The sequence below is a fragment of the Mixophyes fleayi genome, chromosome 1, assembly GCF_038048845.1.
Source record: "Mixophyes fleayi isolate aMixFle1 chromosome 1, aMixFle1.hap1, whole genome shotgun sequence".
Lineage (NCBI taxonomy): Eukaryota > Metazoa > Chordata > Amphibia > Anura > Limnodynastidae > Mixophyes > Mixophyes fleayi.
Genome location: NC_134402.1, coordinates 436,582,135 through 436,607,212, shown reverse-complemented (window position 1 = coordinate 436,607,212; position 25,078 = coordinate 436,582,135). Strand labels below are relative to the sequence as shown.

Sequence of the window (25,078 nt, the reverse complement as noted above, 5' to 3'; positions counted from 1 at the left end):
GAAGGACTTGCAGTGATTGGAAGCTGCATGAAAGCTCATCAGCTTTGATATTTTTTGAGCCTGGTCTATACGTGATGAGAAATTGGAATCGGGTGAAGAACAGGGCACATTGGGCTTGCCTGGAGTTCAGTCATTTAGCGGATTGGATGTAAATTAGGTTTTCTCCTTCATCCACTCTGGGGACACTGCTACCACAGGGTTGTATGAGGGCGCATGGAGTTGGCACTTAAATAGTTAACAACTAAGTTTGCTGCTGACTCCTCCCCTCTGCAATCCCACAGACCGCAGTTTTGTTTAAGTGCCCAAGGAGTTGGGCTATGTCTAGTACTGCTTGGCAGTAATTGCTGTTAAGTTTAGGTTTTATTATTTTTCTTGTTCTATTCTAGTAATGTTAGGTAAGGATAAGTGTTGATTAACATTTCTTCCTCTTAGGTTTCTAATGGAACTATATTCCATTTTTTATTTGAAAAAGAAAAAGAAGACCAACAGAAGAATCTTTAGACTGCGAGCAGTGACAGAGCTATAAGGCTGTCACTGCACTGTCCCAACGAGTCCGGCGCTGCCACGGGGAGAGAACGCTGCACTCGGTTGAGGATCCGCCATGTTGGGAGATGCCAAGTCCCCCGCTGAAGCGGAGGGGGGACTCGGATCTCATAGAGCCCTAGGAAGGATTCCGAATGGGCATTGATACAGAAGCACAACGGAGTGTGGCAGCCTGGGCTGATAGAGGCTTCCTCTGGGTGTTTGAACCATCAAACAGCAGGGAGTGAGTGAGAGATTCCCCGACTGTCAGTGGTATGCTCCGGAGCTGGATATATTCACACCTTTTCCTGTCATCGCAGTCGGACTTCAGAGGCACCTCAGTTCTACTGCTGCTGGTTTCACCTCACAATTCCTCCATGTGTCAGCTAAGCACCCCATAGGGGATATATATTAAAAAAATAAAAAAAATAAAACACCAGTGCTGGGAGTGTAAAGGAGACCCCCCTGCTGATTGGTGCACTCCAAAGGCGGGAAAATTCAGCTAGAGTTTACCTCAGAGGACTCCTGACTGAAATAATGGAGAATCCATCTGCTGCTGGCTTCCCATCATTGACAATTGCACTAAGTACCCCAGTGGGGGAAGTTGTTTATGGTTTAAGTCAGCAAAGTTTTATATATATATATATATATGTGTGTGTGTGTGTTTGTTTATGTGTATATATACGTGTTTACAAAAGGCATATATGGTTATAACTAGACTCTATCTGCACTTAGGTGATTTTATACAATATCTTCCACTTTTACAGGGTCAAAACAAACGTGATTATACTATTATCTCTGTGCTGTGATTGTTTATGGCCTGTCTGTTTCTTAATAAATAATAACATATAAAAACTGAGGAGGAGCATGTCATTTTCCTATAGGACTGCTCCCCCTTCACAAATTGGTCTGTTCCTTGGAGCCAATTCATGGAACTGAACAGTAGACAGTTGAAGAAACTCCTGAGCCGTTTTACCTCACAGTATATACTGTGTGTGACTGACAGACTGCTCTCTATCAGCAGTATATACTGTGTGTGACTGACAGACTGCTCTCTTTTAGCAGTATACTGTGTGTGACTGACAGGCTGCTCTCTATCTGTGGGTAATACAGGTATCACTGCTACTGATCAGCAGTATATACTGTGTGTGACTGACAGGCTGCTCTCTATCTGTGGGTACTACGGGTATCACTGCTACTGATCAGCAGTATATACTGTGTGTGACTGACAGGCTGCTCTCTATCTGTGGGTAATACAGGTATCACTGCTACTGATCAGCAGTATATACTGTGTGTGACTGACAGGCTGCTCTCTATCTGTGGGTAATACAGGTATCACTGCTACTGATCAGCAGTATATACTGTGTCTGTCTGACAGGTTGCTTTCTATCTGTGGGTACTCTGCCCTAGACATGGTTCTAGAGGGATGAGTACCTTACATCAGTTTTGCCTTACACATATCTGTACAAATAGATTTCTGTAAGCCCGTCAATAGAGGTAGTCTTCTTGCAATTCGAGGAAAGTCGCAATCGGGTAGAGATGCTTACTCTAGAAGACGTCCGAATCCCAAAATCTTAAAATAAAAAAAAAAAAAAATACAAAACAAAAAAAAATAATAAAAAATAAGTAAAGAAAAATACTAATCCGCATGACGGGACCTTCCTAGAAGGTAGGGGGTCACCTACAATTATTCAAATATCAGTGGGCGGCGTACACCTAATATATTTGGATCTTGGGGATCATGTCCAGAGTGGCAGATACACCGGAGGCTTTATTCAAACCTGTTTTTGGTGCCCAAACAGGATGGTTCATTTCAATCAATTCTAAACCTCAAGGGGCTAAACCAACATCTACGAGTACACAAGTTTCGGATAGGATCAGTCCTTTGTTTTTACAGTAGGAAGCTCCCATTATCAATTCAGGGCTTTCCCCTTTGGCTTTCCACAGCCCAGAGAGTTTTCACAAAGATTATGGCGGTAATGGCAGAACGTTTACATGCCTTGGGAGAGAACATTATTACGCATTTGGACTATTTTCTCCTCAAAGACTTATCAGGTCCTTTTCTCTATTAGCATCTGACCCTGTCTATTCGAATTCTGGGGCAGCACAGTTGGATAATCAATTATTCCAGATCCAAGTTGATGCCCTCACAGAGGATGAGGTTTCTAGGATTAATAATGGACACCACTTTTCAGAAGATCTTTTTCCAGAACCTTCTCTACAGATCCCTACAACTCTATACGGTTAATCCTGAGTCACCCTGGTCCTTTCATGTGCTTGGACATGGGGATTCTAAGGTTGATGGTATCTGTGTTCGAAACCCTCCCATACAGTCATTTCCACTCTCGTACGTTCCAGTGGAATCTACTAAGACAATGGTTGTGTCCCCCTTTTTCATCTAGTGACCCAACGAATCAGACTGTTCAGGGAGATTTGTCAACCTCCGAAATGGTGGCTAGTTCAAGAACTTCTCATGATGGGCCGATATTTTGTCCTGTGGTCTTGGATTCTGGTGACCACAGATGCCAGTCTGAAGGGCTAGGGAGCTGTTGTTGTGTTCTGCAGCTTCGTCTCCAGGGTCTTTGGAAAGACAGGGAGGCGCTTCGGCCCATAGATGTTCTCGAGCTAAGAGCCATGCTGTTAGCCCTCCAGGGAGCTCAGTCTCTCCTTCAAGGAAAACCAGTCCACCTCTAATCCTTCAATGTCACTGCAGTGGCATATGTAAATTGCCAAGGAGGAACAAGAAGTGCAGAAGCTATGCAGGTAGCAGGACAGCTCTTCTTTTGGGTGGAGAAATTTGTTCCAGCGATTTCGGCAGTGTTTATTCCCAGAGTGAACGACTAGAAGCGGATTATCTCAGCAGGCATGCAATCCTTCTGGGAGAATGGGAACTGCATCCTCAGGTGTTTCATGAGTTAGTTTGGAAATGGGCCTGCCAGATCTGGATATGATGGCATCCAGACACAATCACTAGGTTCCAAGATTCTTCGCAAGAACCAGAGTTTCTCTGACTGTGGCGGTGGAGGTAATGTCCATGAGGTGGGACTCCTGTTTAGGATATCACTTTCCACCAATTCCCATAATTCCTCGGGTCCTAAGGCGAGTGCTGTGGCACTGGGCTTTTCCTTTTAGGCCCGATCTTTTCAGTCAAGAACCATTTAAACCATCCGGACTTACCTCGGCCGGCTTTAATGGCGTGGCTGTTGAAGCCAACCTCTGGCGGTCGAGGAGGTTCTCTTCCAGGGTAGTGGAGACCCTCATAAAGGATCGGAAGCCGGTATCAGCTAAGATCTATCACAAGGTGTGGAGAATCTATCTACTGTAGGGAAGAAGTGTCATAACCCTACCTTTTTCAGATTAGCCGTTTTCTGGTCTTTCTTCAGGATGGGTTAGAGATGGGACAAAGACTGAGTTCTTTGAAGGTTCAGGTCTCTGCGCTATTTTCTTTCAGCGCCAGTTGGCTTTCTTCCCTGACTTTTTTACTTTCTTTCAGGGGGTTATTCATGTTCAGCCTCCCAACGTTCCTCTGTTGGCCCCATGGGATTTGAACTTCGTTATTGAGGTTCTTCAGCGGCCTCCATTCGAACCCCTGGAGTCGGCTGATCTGCGGTTCTTGACGTGGAAGGTGGTGTTTTTGCTGGCCATTGCATCTACTCAACGTGTGTCGGAGCTTGGAGCCTTGTCCTGTAGGGGTCTTTATCTGGTGTACCATGAGAATAGGACGGTTCATAGGACTGTACCTACTGTCTTGCATAGGGTGGTTCCTGGTTTTTATTTAAATCATGAGATAGTGGTTTCGGCCGTTAGAGAAGGGATTGCTCCTTCTGGGCCTTCTTCCTCTGTTAAACTGGACGTGGTCTGGGCTTTACGGGTTTATGTGGACAGGACTTCTACGGGTTGCAGGACTGACTCTCTTTTTGTTCTTTACTAATTTCATAGGAGAGGTTTGCCGTCCACCAAGCAGACCATTGCTCGTCGGATCAGATCTATGATTAAGCTTGCTTTTGTGTGTAGAAATCTACCTGTGCCTTAGGTTCTCACGGTGCACTCTACCTGTGCGGTGGGGGCTTCCTGGGCTGCTCGCTATGGAGCATCTGCAGAGCAGTTGGGTAGGGTGGCAACCTGGTCCTCAGTTCATACCTTTATGAGGTTTTGCCAGTTCAACATTTTTGCGTCTGCGGATGCCAGTTTTGTCCGCAGTGTTTTGAGGGCTAGTAGACCAGAGAATTCCCTCTCTTAGGGGTTACTTTAGAAGGTCCCCATGGTAGCAGTGTCCCCCAGAGTGGATGAAGGAGAAAAGAAGATTTTTATACTTACGTTAAATCTCTTTCTCCGATTCCAACTGGGGGACACTGCGTTCCCTCTCTTTTGTTGTTCTACAGTTAGTTGTGTTGTTGAGCCCTTTTCTTGGGACTTTAGTATTACTGCGGTCTGTAGGATTGCAGAGGGGAGGAGTCAGCAGCAAACTTAGTTGTTAACTATTTAAGTGCCAACTCCATGCGCCCTCATACAACCCCATGGTAGCAGTGTCCCCCAGATGGAATTGGAGAAAGAGATTTAACGTAAGTACAAAAATCTTCTTTTTGTGGTCTGTGTATACAGTGATCCGGTGGGTGAAACCCTCGAGCCAGTGTCTCCAGTCATCGAATGCCCACTTGATGGCTAACAACTCACGATTGCCCACGTCATAGTTGATCTCAGCCGGGGAGAATTTTCTGGAAAGATAGGCACACGGATGATGTCTATTATCGTCCGCCGAAACCTGAGAGAGCAAAGCACCAACCCCAATATCAGAGGCATCCACCTCAACAAAGAATGGTAGCTTCGGATCAGGATGACGAAGAACAGGAGCTGAGGAAAAAGCATGTTTTAAGGTTTCAAAAGCTTTGATGGCTTGAGAGGTCCAATTTTTTGGATCTGCTTCTTTCCGTGTAAGAGCGGTGATAGGAGCCACGATGATGGAAAAAGAATAAAACGCCTATAATAGTTCACAAAACCTAGAAAGCGTTGGACTGCCTTTAAACTTGAAGGTTGAATCCACTCTAAAACAGCTTGCACCTTACTGGGATCCATAGTGAAGCCAGATGGAGAAATAACATAACCCAGGAAGGCGATCTTTGTGAATTCACACTTATTTAGTTTTGCAAAGAGTTGATTTTCTCGCAATCTCTGGAGAACCTTCTTGATGTGGATGATGTGCACATCACGGGAAGAGGAATTCACAAGGATGTCGTCCAGGTAGACGACCACAAACTTCCCCAGGAATTCTCTGAGCACGTCATTAATAAGGTCTTGGAAGACTGCTGGGGCATTACAAAGCCCGAAAGGCATGATGCAATATTCATAGTGACCAGCAAGAGTATTGAAAGCTGTCTTCCATTAGTCTCCAGGATGTATATGAATCAAGTTATAAGCACCTCTGAGGTCGATTTTGGAAAATATCTGGGCTTCTCGTACTTGATCTTATAACCTGGAAATTAGTGGGAGTGGGTACAAGTTTTTGATAGTAATGGCATTTAAACCTCTGTAATCTATGCATGGCCGCAGGGTACCATCCTTTTTGGCCACAAAAAAGAATCCAGCTCCCAAGGGTGACTTGGATGGCCTAATAAAGCCTTTTTGTAAGTTCTCCGTAATGTATACATCCATGGTTTTAATTTCCACCGGGGACAAAGAGTAGAGTCTACTTTTAGGTAAAGTAGCTTCAGGCAAGAGGTCGATTTCACAATCGTAGAAACGATGTGGAGGTAGAGAATCTGCCTTTTTCTTGGAGAATACATAAGAAAATTCACTTAGGAAGTTGGGAAGAAGAGAATCCACAGGCTGAGTAAGACGTAGAGGAAGGGAGAGACAAGAGGTAGAACATGAGGAACTCCAACGAGGAATCTCCCCTTGCTTCCAGTCTATAACAGGGTTATGAGTAGATAACCATGGGTGTCCCAAGACCAATGGGACAGATGCACAACTAATCAAATAAAATGATATCAGCTCCATATGAAGAGTTCCAATAGTTAGAGAGAGTGGAGGAGTGTGGAAGCGGATACGAACTCCCGCCAGAGGGTGTCACGGCTATGAATAATTATGGATCCCCAGCCTCTACTTAGATGGTGATAGTAGAGAGTGGTGGAGACAGGACCCAGTGGAATTGAAGTTCTTAACTTGGGAGCATCACAGGGAACAATAACACAAACGATGGTAGTAGTGTTACAACTTGATATATTGATAGAAGATACAACAGCAGTAATAATAAAATACAATCGTAATCACAGATGTACTTCAGTTGGTAACCAATGGCAACAGCATGCAGATTAGACAATATAACAGTTCAATGCTAGATGGTAATTAGAACACTTGGATCCCACACGAAACACACAGCAGATGAAGGTGAACCACTGACACAGCTAGAAGTCCGATAAGAATAGTATGTAGATTTGGCTGATCCAAACGTATATTATGATTCACTTTAGCAGGTGGTTATAGGTATCACAATAGTTCATATAGCCGAACAGAGAACGTTATATGCTATCCAGGAACTTGGGTATAACTGGTAACATGCAGGAAGGTGTTGCCTAGAAGTAACAGCGTGAAACGAAATCCAAACTGAGCGTAGAACTACAGGTCACAGAAGATCCGGTTAACAGGTAAGCGAAAGTTCATCACAATTAGACAACAGCTGGTAATGCACACAACTTGAATTGAAGTAGAGGCTCCCGGCTTAGCAGTATATTCATATTAACAGTCCAGCAATAATAATCAGCAGAATAATAATAGCCGTGCCAGACATAGAACCACAGATGACAAGAGAACTTGATTGTAGTTCAACATAGAATACCGCAACATAGACATCCGAGTAGAATAGTACTTGAGCCAATCAACATGAGTGCAGGTGTAGCAGACAACTCACGAATAGTTCTGTGTGCAGATGAACAACAGCACGTAACTTCAGCTTGTAGATGAACCACGAACTGGCATACAGCGGAGCCGATGGAGAGCAATAATGATGACAGGTAACTTCGTCAGCCGATAGTATCCAGAAAATAGGCAAAAGATCAGATATGCAGCCAGAACCCACGGCAGTGTGAGTAACACGAAGATCAGGCAATGAGTCCATGATTACAGGAGCTTGAAACAGTCCTATAGGACCAATAGGCTTCAGAAGGAGGTCCCAATCAACATAACGAGAAACACCTATGGACAGGTAGAGACTCTGAAGCGAAAGCAAGCACCAACATAGTTCTTTTTTTTTTTTTTTTTTTTTTATTTTTGAATGGTCAAGTAACAAACAGAACCGACATGCACTGTCAGTAAGAAAAAAAACAAGCAATAGAAGCACATCACAGGTAACAAAGTAAAAAATCAGTATAAAGATATAAATAATCAGTGCAACAATATGCGTGTAAGGCAGATGACCAAGGATTTTTAAAGAAATAAGGGAGGGGGCGAAATGCCTCAACAGAGAGTGGCATGACGCAGGAGGAAAAAAGGAGGGAGACTAGTACAGAAGAGAACAGGAAAGGAAAGAGACAAGAAAAGAGAAAGAGAGGGGATTGCGGGAGGAGGACGGACATGTGTGAATGTAGAGTCAAGTGAAAGGGGGATAAATCTGAAAAAATGAGAGCCATGGGCTCCATACCTTAGTGAACGATCTTGATGTCCTATTGATGATGCTGGTCATGTATTCCAGGCGGTGAACCTGCCAGACTCTATTAATAACGGCTTGAAGCGAAGGTGGAGTTTGCTGCCTCCAGTCTGCTGCTATTTGGCAGGTAGCTGCCGATAAGATGTGCCTAGCTAACTTATTCTCATGTCGAGTTGCCGTTGGCGCTCCCAGGGGCAAGAGGAAAAATTTAGGCTCAAATGGAATCGTTACCTGAATAATCGATTGGATCAGGTGTTTGATCTCGACCCAGAAGTTTGAGAGTTTAGGACAAGTCCACCATATATGGATAAAGTTACCCTCATAGGAGCACCCACACCAACAGCGATCAGAAGAGTCTGGGAGGAATTTATGTATCCGGGAGGGAACGTAGTATCAGCGGTACAATACCTTATAGGCATTCTCTTTTATTTTAACGCAGATTGAGCTAGAGGCAGCATTCTCATATATCTCCGACCATTCCTCGCTCAAAAGAACTTCACCCAGGTCACGTTCCCAGGCCAGTTCATGCGAGACTCTAGTATTTGAGGAAGGTGGGGCAAGTTCATAATATAATGTTGAAATAAGGCCTTTCGTGGAGGACTGACGGAGACAGAGACGTTCAAATGAGGTAAGGGGGCGGGAGGAGAGGCGAGATTTAACAGTGTGGTGAAAGTGGCGGAGCTGAAGGAATTGGTAAAATAATTTAGTGGGAATATTTATTTGCGATTGGATGTCAGAAAACGAGGGGAACACAGCTGTAGAGGTGAGATCGTTTAAGAAACGGACCCCTTGTGAGGTCCACGAGGAGAATGCTTTAGGGGTAAGGCCTGGAGCAAAGTCTGAGGAGTTAAACAAAGGAATTAGGGGAGAAGGATGGGGGGAAAGGCCAAATTTCTGAGAGCATGAGTCCCAGACCGCCAGGGAATGTGTAATGACCGGATAAAGTGAGACACGTTTTGGTCGACGAGCTCGTGGAAGCCATAGGAGAGTAGATGGGGATAGTATACCCAGACTTTCAGCCTCAATCTCGACCCAGACCCTGGAGGGAGTCAAGCTACACCACAGAACGCATTGAGCAAGCTGAGCGGAGAGGTAATAGCGTCGAAAATCAGGGATTCCCAGTCCCCCTCCCCGCGGGGCTCTCTGTAGAAGCTTGAAACGGACTCGGGGGCGCTTACCCGCCCAAATGAATTTAGATACATGGAAATGGAGAAATTTAAAAACGTAGGGGGGGACTCGGATGGGGAGGGTTTGAAAAAGGTAGAGGAGTCTAGGGAGTATGTTCATCTTGACCGCATTAATACGACCTATCCAGGAGATGTATAGTTGCGACCATGAAACAAGGTCTAGCTTAACTTGAGCGAGAGTGTGGGGGAAGTTGGCCTGAAAAAGCTGATGAGGTTGTTTAGTTAAATATACCCCAAGGTACTTGAGTTTTTGAGGGCGCCAGTTGAACGGGAAGGAGCTTTCTAAAGACACCTTGTCAGCTGAGGAGACATAAAAGTCTAAGACTTCTGTCTTGTCCGCGTTAACTTTATATCCTGAGAAGTGGCCGTAAAGCATTAATTCGTCTACAAGAGGAGGAACAGAGGAAATTGGATTAGCAATTGTTAACAGGACGTCATCCGCGTATAATGCTATTTTATGGGAAGAACTACCCACCGGGATGCCTAGAATTTGCTGGTTAGCCCGGATTCTAGCTGCTAGAGGTTCTGTGATAAGGGCAAAAATGAGCGGAGAAAGGGGACAGCCCTGCCGTGTGCCATTGGAAATAGTGAAGGGGACCGAGGATAGACCATTTGCAGAGACTGTGGCCGACAGAGAACGGTACAAGGCTGAGATGGCCGTCATAAATTTGCCAGAGAAACCCATCGCTCCTAGTACCCCAACCATAAACGACCAGGAGATGCGGTCGAACGCCTTCTCAGCATCTAATGACATAAGGAGGGAGGGGAGCTTACCCCTGTGAATTGTGTGTATCAGGTCAATTGTTCTCCTAGTATTGTCCGGGGCTTGACGTCCCGGGATAAATCCCACCTGGTCGGGGTGGATGAGGGAAGGGAGGAGGGGATTCAATCTAGAGGCCAGAATTTTTGCGTAAATTTTAAGGTCCACATTAAGGAGGGAAATTGGTCTATAGCTAGAGCAGAGAGTTGGGTCCTTCCCAGGCTTTGGAATGACAATAATATTAGCTCTGGTTGTGGCTGCATCAAACGTTGCACCATCCAGGATCTCGTTAAAAAAAGATGTCAGATGGGGGCCTAGTACTGCAGCAAAATTTTTATAGTATTGCGGGGTAAAACCGTCAGGGCCTGGAGCTGAAGAGGGTTTCAGGGATTTAATAGCGGCCAAAACCTCGGTCAGGGTGATGTCTTCATTCAAGGATTCTATGTGAGGTGGAGTGAGCTTAGGGAGGGGGGTGGCGGCTAGGTATTCGTCCAGAGACGGCACCGTATGAGCTCTTAGAAGGGTGGGTGGGGGGGGCTAAGTTATAAAGGGAGAAATAAAAATCTTGAAACGTCTGGACTATCTCCTTAGGGTCATATGTAGTTCTGCTCCTTTGTGGGTCGTAAATTTTATCAATGTGGCCTAGAGCCATCTTCTTACGAAGCTTTCTGGCTAACACAGAATCTGCTTTGTCAGATTTGTCATAGTACCGTTGCTGTAGTTTCTGCATAGTAATAGCAGCCCTACGGGAGAGAAGAGTGTTAAGTTGGCCTTTCAGTGAAGTAATCTGAGTGAGTAGAGCAGGGTCATGAAGAGACTGATGTTGGGGAAGAAGAGAGGCTAACCTGCGCTCCAAGCAAGCTATCTCTTCTGCAGCCTTTTTCCTAGAAGCCGCAGACAGGCTAATCAAATGGCCCCGTATAGTGGCTTTGTGTGCTTCCCAAATAATGCCTGGGGGGACATCTATAGCAGAGTTATCTTGGAAGTAGTTGGCTATTGAGTTATTGAGGTGTAAAAGGGTCGTCTGATTGAGCAGGAGAGAGTCATCTAGGCGCCATTTTCCCTGGGGTGAAGATGTTTTGAGGAGGTCTAGAGTAATGAAAGCCCCCGAGTGGTCAGTCCATGAGAGTGGGGTGATTCCCGCCTGAGTCACATTGGGACTAAGTGCATGGGATATATGTATCATGTCTATGCGGGAGTACAATTGGTGGGGGGCAGAGTAGTGGGTGTAATCCCTGGCGTCTGAGTTACAGAGTCGCCAGGAGTCATACATGCGGTGATGAGAGAGCAGTGTGGCTAGTGAAGTAGATTCTGCTGAAGTGGGAGAGCCCCGCTGGGAGGAAGAAGGGGAAGACCTGTCCAGGACAGGATCAAGAGTCACATTAAAATCACCACCTACGATCACGTGGCCCCGCGCCAGCCGCTCAATGCATTTAAAGAGTTTGGTAAAAAAAGGCTTTTGTTTCTGGTTAGGGGCATAGACCGAGACCAGGGTAACAGGAATAGATCGGAGAGTACCACCCACTAGAACAAAACGACCCTCCGGGTCTGCGTAAGTGTTGGAGTGCAGGAAGGAAATCTTACTGTGGATCAAAATAGCCATTCCCCGCTTCTTGCAGTCCGCCGAGGCAAAGAAAGTCTGGGAAAACTGCTTACCCTGAAGCTGAGAGTGGACTCCAGTGAAGTGTGTCTCCTGTAGAAAGACAATATCCGCTTTTTCTCTCCTACAGGCTCCCAGTAGCGTCGTACGTTTACGGGGGGTGTTGAGGCCGTTGACATTAATCGAGAGTACCTTTAAGGCCATGGCATTGCAGAAGTGATAAGTCCCGGCAGCTTGACTAATAGTGGGGAAGAATGGAATAAGTTAATAAGCCGTCCTTGAGAACAGAGAGAAGAAAAAAGAAAAGGTGAAAAGGGAGAATCGAGAAAAGAGAGAGGAGAGAGACGAGGAGAGAGGAGCCCAATTGGGCATAAACCCTGTATGAAAGGAACCCAGGAGGGGTTACCAACATAGTTCTTAAAGGGCAAGTCACAATGCCAGCACCTAGCTATGGGACCGGCGTGTGACAGAAGGTTTCCATCTAGCCCATAGGCGGTGACGACATTCTACATCTCAAACAACGGAATGTGGAACTTTTTAGCGACATTAAATGTCGAGGAAGTTACCTGCTGCACCCCTGTCCAGAAAAGTCTTTAGTGGGATACTTTTATTCTGAAATGTCAGGCTAGCAGGAACTAATAGAGAATTTTGTGAAGAGGCCAGCTGGATACCTAAACGCACCTCTTCAATCTTGTTTAGGCCTTGTCTTTTCCCGACTTGTTTGGGCAGGTCTGAATAAAGTGTCCTTTGAGACCACAATAAATACAGAGAACCTGCCTCTGTCTTCTAGATCTTTCCTTGTGAGACAAATGAAGAGTACCAATTTGCATAGGTTCCATTAGATCTGGAGTTCTGGAAAGAAATATGTCTGAGGAAGCAGAGGCCCCGCAATCCTTCTCCATTCGGCTTTCTCTTAAGCGTCGGTCAATCCCGATGGCCACCCTCATGAAGTCCTCAAAAGTCTCTGGGACAGGATAATGGACAAGTGAGTCCTTGAGAGGGTCTGATAGGCCTAACGGATACTGGTGTCTGAGTGCCGGATTGTTCCACAACGTGTCGGTAGATAACCGACGGAATTCAGCACAATATATTTCAGCCGATCGAGTCTCTTGTCTTAATGACCGTAGGTGTGCATCTGCTGATGCCACTCGGTCAGGGTCATCATACAAAAGACCCAGAGCCTCAAAAAACAAATCCACTGAGCTAAGACAGGAATGCTCTGGTTTGAGGCTAAAGGCCCAGGACTGCGGATCTCCCTGGAGAAGGGATATAACAATACCCACGCATTGAATCTCAGATCCTGAAGAGGTAGGTCTTAGTTTAAAGTACAACTTGCAGCCCTCCTTGAAGTTCCGGAATATCCTACGGTCTCCTGAGAAGCGGTCTGGCAAGTTGAGGCGTGGTTCTACAGGAATGTCCCTGAGGATTCGGGGGTTTTCGGGTGATGTCCTCCCTGGTAGTGACCCGAATGGAAAGCTCCTGTAGGGATTGAGTCAAATTTTGGATCTGGGTATTAAAATACTGGGCCGTAGCCTGATGTCATGGATCCATTATATTTTCCTAGGTACGGTCTGGGTATGAGGTTTTTGGCCGGTAATAATGTTAGGAACCCCTCCAGCCAGTACAGCAAAACCCGGAGTCTGCTCCGAACGCCTAGTGTTCTCTGTTGCCCCTAGTGGTGGGAAACAGAGGGTCGTGTGATGTGCACTGGCTAGGGAGAACCCAGGAATAGAGTTACAGAGGCCGTAGAGTAGGAAGTGCAGGTGGGAGTCAAGAGCACCACCGAGTGGATGGTGTCAAGACTGATATATCACTCGTGACCACTGGAATAAATAAAGGAACAGTTGATGGAGAAGTCAGCTTCTGTACCGGTGCTTGTCCGGAACTTGCAGTGATAGGTAAAGATGATGAAACCGAACGTAGGCAGTTGCCAGGGGTAACTACAACCCACAGTACCGGTGAGAGTCCAGAGATTTAAGGGAAACAGTTCTTAGGCGGTTGCCAGGGATAACTACAACCCACAGTACCAGTTAGAGTCCAGAGATTTGAGGGAAACAGTTCCTAGGCGGTTGCCAGGGGTAACTACAACTACAGGCACACAGTGATATATGTAAACAGTCAAAAGCACCTGTGGAAAGGTTGAGTCCAGAGCCAGAGGGAGATTTTAGAAATCTGAGCGCAGTGATGCTGCAGGGGCTGCGTCTCCGTATACAAGTTAGGATGAGCAGAGGAGCTGATGATGACGCCGAAGCCATGCCTGGGAGCACGGCATTTACCGGGGTCCAGAAGATAGCTGACTGGAACTGGTGAATAGATAGTAGAATAGTCAAGGGAAAAGCAAGGTCCATGCACGGGGAATCCAATGGAGAATAGTCAGGAACCGAATTAGGTCTGACACACGGGATATCGACACAGGAGAAGAGTCATAGCAGAGCTGAGTCGGTACACAGGTAAATCCAATGAAGAGTAGACAGGAACGGAACCAGTCTGGTACACGGGGATACAACTAGCCAGCAGGAGACAACAGGAACAGGTAACAGAGAAAACACAAGGGAGCGGAACACTATGGTAAACGTATTACCGGCAAGGATTAGCCGGCTATTTAAGGAGAGCAGAACTAATAGGCTAATTGACTATTTGCCAAGATGGAGCCAGTTCAGAGTGAGCTTCATGGGACACATCATTTCAGCACAGGGCATAGAAATGGAACCAGAGAACCATTACGCTGAGCTTGATTGGCCGGTGCACAGAGGTATCAAGGCAATCCAGAGGTTAGTATCTATGATAGATATTTTTTCTGCAATTTCTTAAGAGTTGCTAGCCCTATTACTGCCTTAACCAAACAGAGGGCTCACGGGACAAAAGAATCACAATGAGCCTTCACGAATAGCATAGCGGGCCGTAACACCTTGTACCTCTGTGTCTACCTAAGGCTGAAGACTATACTTATTGAACTACTGCTGTGCTTTGTTCCTGCATTGGCTATAGCTGGTTCCATATGCACTATTGATGTGCTCCAGTCCTGTATTGTTCGTGTCCGGTTATCTAAAACTGCTGAACTTTGAGGATAGATAGTATTAAAGAGTCATAAGTGCCGGACCTGTCTTCACTCAATGGTGGTCACTGTGCATCATAGTACATTATCGATGTTCTACTGCATTACGGCTCACCAGCTTCTCCCTTTGTGTTTGCTGTTCTTGAGTCCAGCTCACGATAGATGTTTAGTTAAATTGGAAGGAAGAGACATCGAAAGATGAAATAGTCATTCTAGAAATCTTAAGATAATCAAATGCTGGCAACCATGACTGTACTTCACCATTTATATTAACTAAACCTCCTTCCGGTTCTGGAGATGGCTTTCACTCTTGTGCTGCACAGGCCCCTCTGTGGCCATCCACCAGCTTGGTGTAGCTGCGTTTCCTGTATATTTATTTAGCATCATGCTCACTGCCGGCCACAGCCAGGAAAATTGATCCCCATGTAAACAGAAGTTGTGGAAGCAGCTGCAGCCAGCAAGTAGGCCTCACAGATCACTAGAGGACGAGCAATAATAGCAACAGCAATGTTCTTGAATTTTCTGGATCCAACGGTTGAGCTGAGATACTATTGCACTAAACCTTTCAAACAACCCTGTCTTTGGGGTGATCACACTTCTCGGCACCACCTTGTAATTCCCACTGTCATCATTTACAGGTGAGTGATCGTTATACAGGAACGTCAAGATTGGTCAAAATACTTTCTACATTGATGTTCCAGCAAATTCAGCGGAGGGCATTGAAGCTGTTTTATTCTAAGATCCCTGCAACGCCCCATTGCAGTGTAATAGTGTGTGATGTCCAGAGTGGTAGGAGTTGAGAGATTCCCAAATGAGGGAGTGTAATCAGTGATGTGCGAGTTCGGGAGAGAGTTTGGTACAAAAGTGCCAAGAGATAGCTAGAGGAACATGTGAGGTTTCTGAGTTTCAGTTAGATGCAGAAAGAGTCTTAGGGGTATATTTACTAAACTTCGGGTTTGAAAAAGTTGAGATGTTGCCTATAGCAACCAATCAGATACTAGTTATCATTTGTTTAGTACATTCTACAAAATGAGTTAGAATATTATTGGTTGCTATAGGCATCATCTCCACTTTTGAAACCCGCAGTTTAGTAAATATACTCCTTAAAGTGTTATGGCAGAGCATGTGTCAACCATGAGATACGGACAACTAAGAGTGCAGATGAACTAAGTGAGTATAAGATGCTGTGAGTGTGGGTGCCAGCTAGGAAGAATTCATGTGAGATCTTAAGACTGTAACTACTTATCCTTTAGTTGTAGTTGACTTTGATCTATAAAGAAGTAGGATATCGACAGCATGGATGCACGTTATGAGAGGTAAGTGTTAGAAGTATAAACCCAAGCATCATTACCCATATCATTGTCCATACTTGCCAACTCTCCTGGAATGTCTGGGAGACGAATTCCGGGTGGGTCTCCCGGGAGAGTATGGCACTCTGCCGCATCTGCCCACTTCCTAGTGAAGTGGGCAAAATTCTGTCCAAAATGCAGAGATTCTCAAGGATTTGCAGTAGTTGGCCTCGCCCCCGCTGTAAAATGATGCATTTGCGTCATTACGTCACAGGGGGCGCGTGCAAAATTACTAAATTTTTGGAGAGCTGACCCCCCCCCCTCGCACACCCACCTCCCCCATCAGTTCCAGGGCTCCAACTAGAAGTTGGCAAGTATAACGTTGTCTGGTCATTACATGAGACATTCGTACAGATGCCGTTCCAGTAGGGTTAGAGGAAACGTTCAGGAGAGAAACAAAGTTAGAACACTATGCTGCAGGTAAATGTTATTTCTTGAAAAAAGTGAATATGTTATCGCCCAACAAGTCTGAAAAGGATTCTGATCATAAATTAAGACAAATTCCAGATTACATATTCTCATCAGAAAATGGACTTGGTTGGGCAGATTAACTCATTCTCTTAATGGCATGGGGGGAGGGGTCTTGCACAGATCAAAGCAGGGCTTATTTATTTGGGTAAATGTTGGGAAGTATGGATAAAGATCTATTTTGCAAATACACTACATGTTCTGGTCTCTTTGGAACAGGATATGTACATGGAAGCAGGGGAGTGTAGATTAAAAGCTGATGACAGTCACATTACTCGAGGAAAATGCACTTCGAAAAACTGAACCCTTAGCTACACATTGCACTTCAATGTTGTAGAACTATAAATCCCAGCATGACCAGCTAGAGATATAACATGGCTAAGCCTGCACAAGGCAATGTTTCAAACCACGGGCACTGGATGCTATGAGAAACTAACGTATCCAACTTGCTGTGGTCCCCCTGCACCATTCTCTCCTCACAATCTAGAGCACAGTAACCTAGTGACGTCACTGATTGGCAACTATTCCCGCTCGACTGAGAATTCCACTTTAGATTCCAATAGTAAATGACGTGCCAACCACGATATGGCGACCGAACGTGGCAGCTTGTCATACCTACGTGCCAACGTCTCTGGTGCGCCTGTCTAAACCATTCCTCCTCACCGTGTGGACGTCACTTCCTAGTGGAGACCGTCCTAACCTCTCACAGCCTGTCGTGTGTGAGCTATCAGGTGCGTTTTGTGTTTACAAGCAGATGAGGACGGTGATTTTCCCGTCTCTCCGTCACGCCCGTGTACTGGTGCTGGGAGGATGGTGCGTCCCCATGAGGGCGGGAAGCAGCTCCGGGGCTCGTGCAGCCGCCTCCTCTCCTCGTGGCTTATGGCGGGAAAGACTCCCCGTATAGTCCTATATACATCCATATATATATATATATATATCACACAGGCACCCTGACCACATAACGTACTGGGAGGGAATTAGCGAGATAAAATGGCGACAGTCAGGAGGACGGATGAGGAGTATTGTGTGACGCACAGATCCCGGCTCATCCATCCTGCTGTTATTACAGGAGATGTCACCACAGCACATATTTTACACCCTGGTGCTTCTGGTACATGCACAGCACATGTATAACACGAGTGTATTGTCTAACGTTTTATATGCAGCAGATATAATGGATGAGGTCTTTTCAGATATTTAATGTGAGGGGGGGGGGTCTTTTTGGATATTTACCATATAATGTGAGGGGGGGTTCTTTTCAGATATTTACCATATAATGTGAGGGGGGTTCTTTTCAGATATTTACCATATAACGTGAGGGGGGGGGGGGTCTTTTCAGATATTTACCATATAACGTGAGGGGGGGGGGTCTTTTCAGATATTTACCATATAACGTGAGGGGGGGGGTCTTTTCAGATATTTACCATATAACGTGAGGGGGGGGGGTCTTTTCAGATATTTACCATATAACGTGAGGGGGGGGGGTCTTTTCAGATATTTACCATATAACGTGAGGGGGGGGGGTCTTTTCAGATATTTACCATATAACGTGAGGGGGGGTCTTTTCAGATATTTACCATATAATGTGAGGGGGGGGGGTCTTTTCAGATATTTACCATATAACGTGAGGGGGGGGGGTCTTTTCAGATATTTACCATATAATGTGAGGGGGGGGTCTTTTCAGATATTTACCATATAATGTGAGGGGGGTTCTTTTCAGATATTTACCATATAACGTGAGGGGGGGGGGGTCTTTTCAGATATTTACCATATAACGTGAGGGGGGGGGGTCTTTTCAGATATTTACCATATAACGTGAGGGGGGGGGGGGTCTTTTCAGATATTTACCATATAACGTGAGGGGGGGGGGTCTTTTCAGATATTTACCATATAACGTGAGGGGGGGGGGGTCTTTTCAGATATTTACCATATAACGTGAGGGGGGGGTCTTTTCAGATATTTACCATATAACGTGAGGGGGGGGGGTCTTTTCAGATATTTACCATATAACGTGAGGGGGGGGGGTCTTTTCAGATATTTACCATATAACGTGAGGGGGGGTCTTTTCAGATATTTACCATATAACGTGAGGGGGGGTCTTTTCAGATATTTACCATATAACGTGAGGGGGGGGTCTTTTCAGATATTTACCATATAACGTGAGGGGGGGTCTTTTCAGATATTTACCATATAACGTGAGGGGGGGTCTTTTCAGATATTTACCATATAACGTGAGGGGGGGTCTTTTCAGATATTTACCATATAACGTGAGGGGGGGGGGTCTTTTCAGATATTTACCATATAACGTGAGGGGGGGGGTCTTTTCAGATATTTACCATATAACGTGAGGGGGGGGTCTTTTCAGATATTTACCATATAATGTGAGGGGGGGGTCTTTTCAGATATTTACCATATAACGTGAGGGGGGGGGGTCTTTTCAGATATTTACCATATAACGTGAGGGGGGGGGGTCTTTTCAGATATTTACAATATAACGTTAGGTTTTTTTTTTCCCAGATATTTACCATATAACGTGAGGGGGAGGTGTCTTCTCAGATATTTACCATATAACGCGAGGGCTTTTTTCCCCACATATTTACCATATATAACGTGAGGGTTTTTCTTTTCAGATATTTACCATATAACATGAGGGGTTCTCAGATATTTACCATATAACGTGAGGTTTTTTTTTTTTCACATATTTACCATATAACGTGAGGGGGGGGGGTGTCTTCTCAGATATTTACCATGTAACGTGAGGGGGTTCTCAGATATTTACCATATATCGTGACGGGGGTGGCTTTTCGGACCTTTACCATATATAACGTGGTGGGGGGGTTATTTTCAGATATTTTAATGTTCCATGTAACGTCCTATGGGTCATCCAAGTACATAAACCACAGTGTTGAACCAAATGTGTAAATATATAATGGTCAGGTGATTAGTTAGTTAAGCATATGCAGCACTTTTATCATGTGAAGTGATCTAATAAAATATATGCATTTTATATATGATGTCCAAAAATGCTACAAAGCCAATGTCCTTAACTTCCAAGGTGCAGGAGAATTTTCCTACCGGAGTCGAAGTGCTGTACTCACTATACCACTTACAGCAACAAGTAAACCAACTCCTCCCAGTTTGACAGTGTAATGCTGTGCTTTACACATTTTGTGTAGTATGTGTATATAATATCCTGTGTCTGAAAAATACATGACCTGGCCTTTGTTCATCTTTGAAGATGGGATGCAAGGGAATATCAGCAGAGCTTTCAGTAAAAACTCTCACCTGTTGCAGAGACAAAAAACTGTATCGTGCCAAATTGATTCCCCCTATGTGTTTATTGGAGATGGTGTCTGTTCACAAATGTGGCCTTGAGCAGCTGGTTCTGTTCACCTCTAGTTTAAGTTTTCAAAAATATATTTTGTCATGTTAAGGCAGCTTAAAACTCACAGTTCCTGTAGAATTCAATTTCATTCAACCCAAGTTGTTAATCAAACATGATCATTTGCTTGATAAAAGGATGTATATCCTACTTTTAAGTTTCATTCTTCAAGCACCTTTTCCTGTGAGAGCCATGATTGAATAAAGACCTTTAAATTAATTCAACATGTCTGCTGCCAGAGTTTATCTACACAGGGTAACTGAATATCATCCTCCTCCGACATGGCAGAGAGATACTCCTTACATTAGTTCCACAGGTGAGGATAGTCTCTCAGGAATATGGCAGCCTCCAATTAAATGGTCTCCTAAGCACCCTGCCACATAGTGTAAAACACTTCAATTGCCTTTAATTGCAAAATACATTCAAGGTTTGTTTTTGTTATGTTTTGTTTTTTTTTTTTAGTTTAGGTGTCGAATATGTGGTTTTTTTTTTAAAAATAAAAAATTCTCTCGTGCTGCCTTGGGCGATTTTGGTCTGAACAAGTTTGTGAAACCTGTTAGGATTATTACAAAGTAAAACTAATCTCTGTAAATGAAGAGTAGAGTAAATGCATGTTCATTTAGTCTTTAGTTCATTTAGTTTAGTCTTTAGTTCATTTAGACTTTATCTTCTCTTTTGCAGAATGCCTAAATCAAAGGAGATCCTTTCTTCAAGCACATCTGGAAGTGATTCAGATGACGAGGTTGACGAAAAGGTGAGCTTTTTGAGTTGTAATCTTTTTTTTATTTATTTAGTGACGTCCACTCAATTAAGAACTGGTTGAAACATGAATAAAGTTGACCATATCCATGGTTTGTATCTGGCGTAGAGATTTGTATTTGAAAATATTACAATTTTATCTGTGGTGACTGAATAAAAAAAAAAATATTTGCATGTGCTGTAAGAAACTCTATCCTGAGTTGTGCAGCTGTATCCTGTTTCAGACACTGAAATAAAAGTTCACGCATGTTCAATTTAGGCATGTTCTATTAATGTGAGTGTACAGGGCAGCAGCACTGCCGTTTTGTTTACTTTTCCCACTGATACTGCATGAATTTTCTTTTCTTCTTAACATTATCTTAAGGCTGCACATTTTTTGTGTTCTTGTATGACTGATCTAAAAATTTCCGGACTTCTTAGGTGTGAGATTGTTGACCTGCTAGATGTGGTGCAATAAAACAAATGTTAGTTTTCCGCTTTTCTAAGTATACTTTAGCGATCACAGTTGTATGGCAATAAGTACTGCTTCTGGATCAATTCTATGGATCTTTAATGTCTACTCTAATAGGATTGACTGCATCTGTTTGTGTAACAATATTTTTTCCACTTGTCAGTGATGGCTGCTTGTTTGTTTTCAAAGAGCACATTCATGCTTTTCTATTGGCCTTTGACTTGTATGGTCGTTTTGATGGCCTTTCATGTGGATATTTTTTTTTTTAATGGATCTGGATTATGTGTGCCTTTTTAAATGATTCCAATTTTAGGGTGGAAAGATTATGCCACCACCTCTTGTTACAAACTACCTTAATTGTGGATGTCCTTCTGTGACCCTCATCTACTTTGAACTGTAGGAGTCTGTAAAAAAAATCGGGCTCTCACAATGGTGAGCCTGTATAGGAGTAGGCTGCAAATAGAGCCATGTGTTGTTCTGTCTACACCAATGTTCAACACCATTTGTAATCTTGCTGGGAAAATTAAAACGGCAAGAGGGACTTTGATGGGTACAGGAGGTAGTTTGCAGCATTTTCTTAATTCGGCTCTCCTTAATGGTGTGTATTCTTCATGCACCTGCACGGCACAGAGAATATGGGTACCAGAAAAGATACCCCCCCATAGCTAATGTAAGGGACAGCATGAAGTTTTGCTTTGCACTTTCTTACTGCTTATCTTAGGAGACTTTTCAAATGCTCTCTTTCTCCCCTCTCTGTTTTAAGCCAAAGAGAAAAAAGCAACCTCCACCAGAGAAAGAGAAACCAACAAAGAAACAGAAAACAGGGGGGGAGAGTTCTAAAGGATCCGCAGCCTCCAAACAAAGCGGTAACAATTCAGATGATAACATGTTCCAGGTATGTTGTTTGTCAATCCCCCATGAAATGACTGACAGTAAATATTTGGTTTGAGGTTTGTTGCTACAGAGCAACTTGACTTTTCAAGAACTTTGCTATGTCTCTTAACAGATTGGAAAAATGAGGTACGTTAGTGTTCGGGACTTCAAAGGAAAAGTGCTCATTGACGTTAGGGAATATTTTATGGACAATTCTGGAGACATGAAACCTGGAAGGAAAGGTAATAATGACATTAAGTAACTTGTCATATATTTTAACAAATATTGGATAATGTATATACATTTAATGAAATGCTCTATTTCCTGTTTTGTTTTGTAACATAGAAATGTCAAGTATTAAAGCAATATAAACTTGGCATTTTAAAAGCACCCATATTTCACGGTGCACAGTAGTATTTGATGAACACATTCACTTTGAACTGTAGGAGTCTAAAAAAAAAATAAAAAAAAAAATATCGGGCTCTCAAAATGGTGAGCCTGTATAGGAGTAGGCTGCAAATCGAGCTCTGTGTTGGATGTGTCGTTCTGTCTGCACCAACGTTGATGGTCCCAACACCATTTGTTATGTTTTGGATTGTGGGAGGAAACTGGAGCGCCCAGAGGAAACCCACGCAAACATTGGGAGAACATACAAACTCCACACAGATAAAGCCATGGTCGGGAATTGAACTCATGACCCCAGTGCTGTGAGGCAGAAGTGCTAACCACTAAGGCACCGTGCTGCCCCAGCTATCGATCTAATTTAGAGTAGAAGCAAAGTTTTTTTATATTTTAAAAACAAAAAAAACAAAACAAATTTGCACGTTGGTGAAACCATGTTGCACTGTGAGGGTGTGGGCTAAGGAATGCGTGGAAAGATTTAGTGTTGGGAGGGTAGGTGAGAGGTGGCCAGAAGTTAATTTCCTATTATGGACTTTTTACCTCTACTGCTTACTGACTGCTCACTGTTGCAAAACTGTGTGCACGTTTCCAACAGCAGTTTCACCACTAATCCCTGCTGTCTTTGATACCTGTGGGTACAAAGAGGGTGTCTCCCTCTGTTCCTGGCATCCCAAACGCAGCACATAATGTACAAAATGAATGCTTCTTTATTTGACACAAGGACGTGCAGCAGATGGCAATGCAGGAGAGCCCTATGTAAGGTCTCCTGCCAGAAGTACTGTTGGATTCATTTAAACTGCACCTAAAAGAATTTGCTCTATTAGTTCAGTATCATGAGAAAGGGACGATCCAGGAAGCAAACCATGGTCTCCCGAAGTTAAAAATGGTATACTAAAGTGGTAAAAATAAGTGCAGCAAATATTATCAAATACAGGCGCGATGGCTTAATATCCAGCACTTTAGAGGCCAATTGTATTTCCAGTTCGAGTCAATTAGAATATATTGCGGATTAATTATCTTGCTTCGCCCCAGTCCATATCTAGTGCCTTCACCAGCTCTTTCCCCTTTTTATTTTTTCTCTCTTTACTTGTATTTGGTATTGCTATGGGAATATAGCCATCTACAAATAGTCATGTTATAACTATATTATAATCTTGCATATGTCTTGATACTTTGAATTCTTGTGTTGTACTTAATCAGGTATTGTACCATAAACAATGCATCTATTACATTATAAATAGCTGATGATTCTAAAAATAAAATTAGCGCTATGGACAGACATAAGTGAACTTTAATTTATATTTGTTTTATTAGTTTATATCTTTCCTTCCTGTAGTTGTATCTGTTAATTTTGTTTTGAACGTGTGTGTTCTGTTCTAGGTATTTCATTAAATCCTGAGCAGTGGAATCAACTGAAGGAACAGATGTCTGACATTGATGATGCAATAAGAAAACTGTAATATCCATCCATTGGGAAAGAAACCTCATGTTTTACTGTTAAGCACTCTTTTTACATTAGCTATTTTGTTTTCTACTTTTTTTGTTTGTTTTACAAGCTGTTGTATTTTTGGATTGCAAAACAATTTGTAAGATGAAGCATTTTTTTATGTGCATTAAAACTGGGCAGATTTGAAATTCAGTTTGAGCCTCCATTTTCCATTGGATACAAAAATATCCTTTGCTGGCCCCGAATTGGCTGATTTTTAAGGCCAGTCTGTTTCTGAATGTTATAGACTTATGAATGTGTTCACATTTCATTAGGAAATTGCACAAAACATGCAAGTGCTTTGGTGGAAATGGTTGTCCTATAGTAGTCACATATGGGTCTTTCTAAAGTATTTCTTTATCCGGAAGCAATACTTCTATTTTTAAGATTAAAGTTTGCTGCCTTTTTGTGGTGCATCCATAGAAAGTTATACCACCAGAGAGCTGCCTCTTAGCTGCATTCAATTTCCAGCAATATATGAACGGTCTCTTGTCTGTTCTGTGGTTGTGTGCGCTGCGCCCACACCGTCCACTGTGACTAAGGAATAAATATACATAGCATATAGTTTGCTTTTTTTTCAAAGCCATTGTTCCTTTATCTGATATACAATGCACATATTAAAGTATCTCTCTACATGTTTGTACCTTTTTTTTTGTTTAAAGGCTGTGTTTATTGTTAGCTGCCCTGTGCTTAGGTCAATAACACTTTATTTTAGTTTTATTATCATTATTTTTATTTTTTGCTTTTGTATGAACTCCCTTTACCACCCACCCCCAATCTAACATTAGTTTAGAAACTTACCTTGGTGTACAATGAGTCAGTTTAGATTCCCAAGCAATACTGATATAGCAAACTTTGTCTGAATTCTCATTTTATACATAATACAATAATGTGTTAATTATAATAACTGTTCAGAAAAGTGTGATAGAAGCTGTTGTTGTGAATAGTCTCTTTAGGATTCCCCTTCATTTAGTGTGAAATGAGTGTGGGGGGGATTTGTCCAGATTAAAGGTGTATTCTCTCCAGGAACAAGGTGTGCTTATCTTTACTAAGACCTATGATGTAAGGTTCTGTTGCTTCTATTGCTGCTCACTGTCAGCAAGTCTCAGACAAAACCGTGTATGTATGCGTGAGGGAAGTGGTCA

At 43.5% G+C, this 25,078-nt stretch overlaps 1 protein-coding gene across 1 annotated transcript; it reads left to right on the top strand.

Annotated features, from left to right (window-relative positions):
- The first annotated feature begins 17,202 nt into the window (after positions 1–17,202).
- SUB1 (SUB1 regulator of transcription) lies at positions 17,203–24,568 on the top strand. The gene is made up of 5 exons (XM_075184655.1): positions 17,203–17,311; positions 20,644–20,716; positions 21,936–22,067; positions 22,179–22,287; positions 23,828–24,568. Exons 2-5 carry the CDS (start codon positions 20,645–20,647, stop codon positions 23,905–23,907), a joined length of 393 nt encoding a protein of 130 aa, XP_075040756.1. The 5' UTR covers positions 17,203–17,311; position 20,644; the 3' UTR covers positions 23,908–24,568.
- Positions 24,569–25,078: the final 510 nt, after the last annotated feature.

Coding starts and splice junctions, on each gene's coding strand:
- SUB1 (XM_075184655.1), top strand. CDS start 20,645: ATGCCTAAATCAAAGGAGATCCTTTCTTCAAGCACATCTGGAAGTGAT. Junction 22,068..22,178: donor CAGATGATAACATGTTCCAG/GTATGTTGTTTG, acceptor GTCTCTTAACAG/ATTGGAAAAATGAGGTACGT. Junction 22,288..23,827: donor CATGAAACCTGGAAGGAAAG/GTAATAATGACA, acceptor GTTCTGTTCTAG/GTATTTCATTAAATCCTGAG.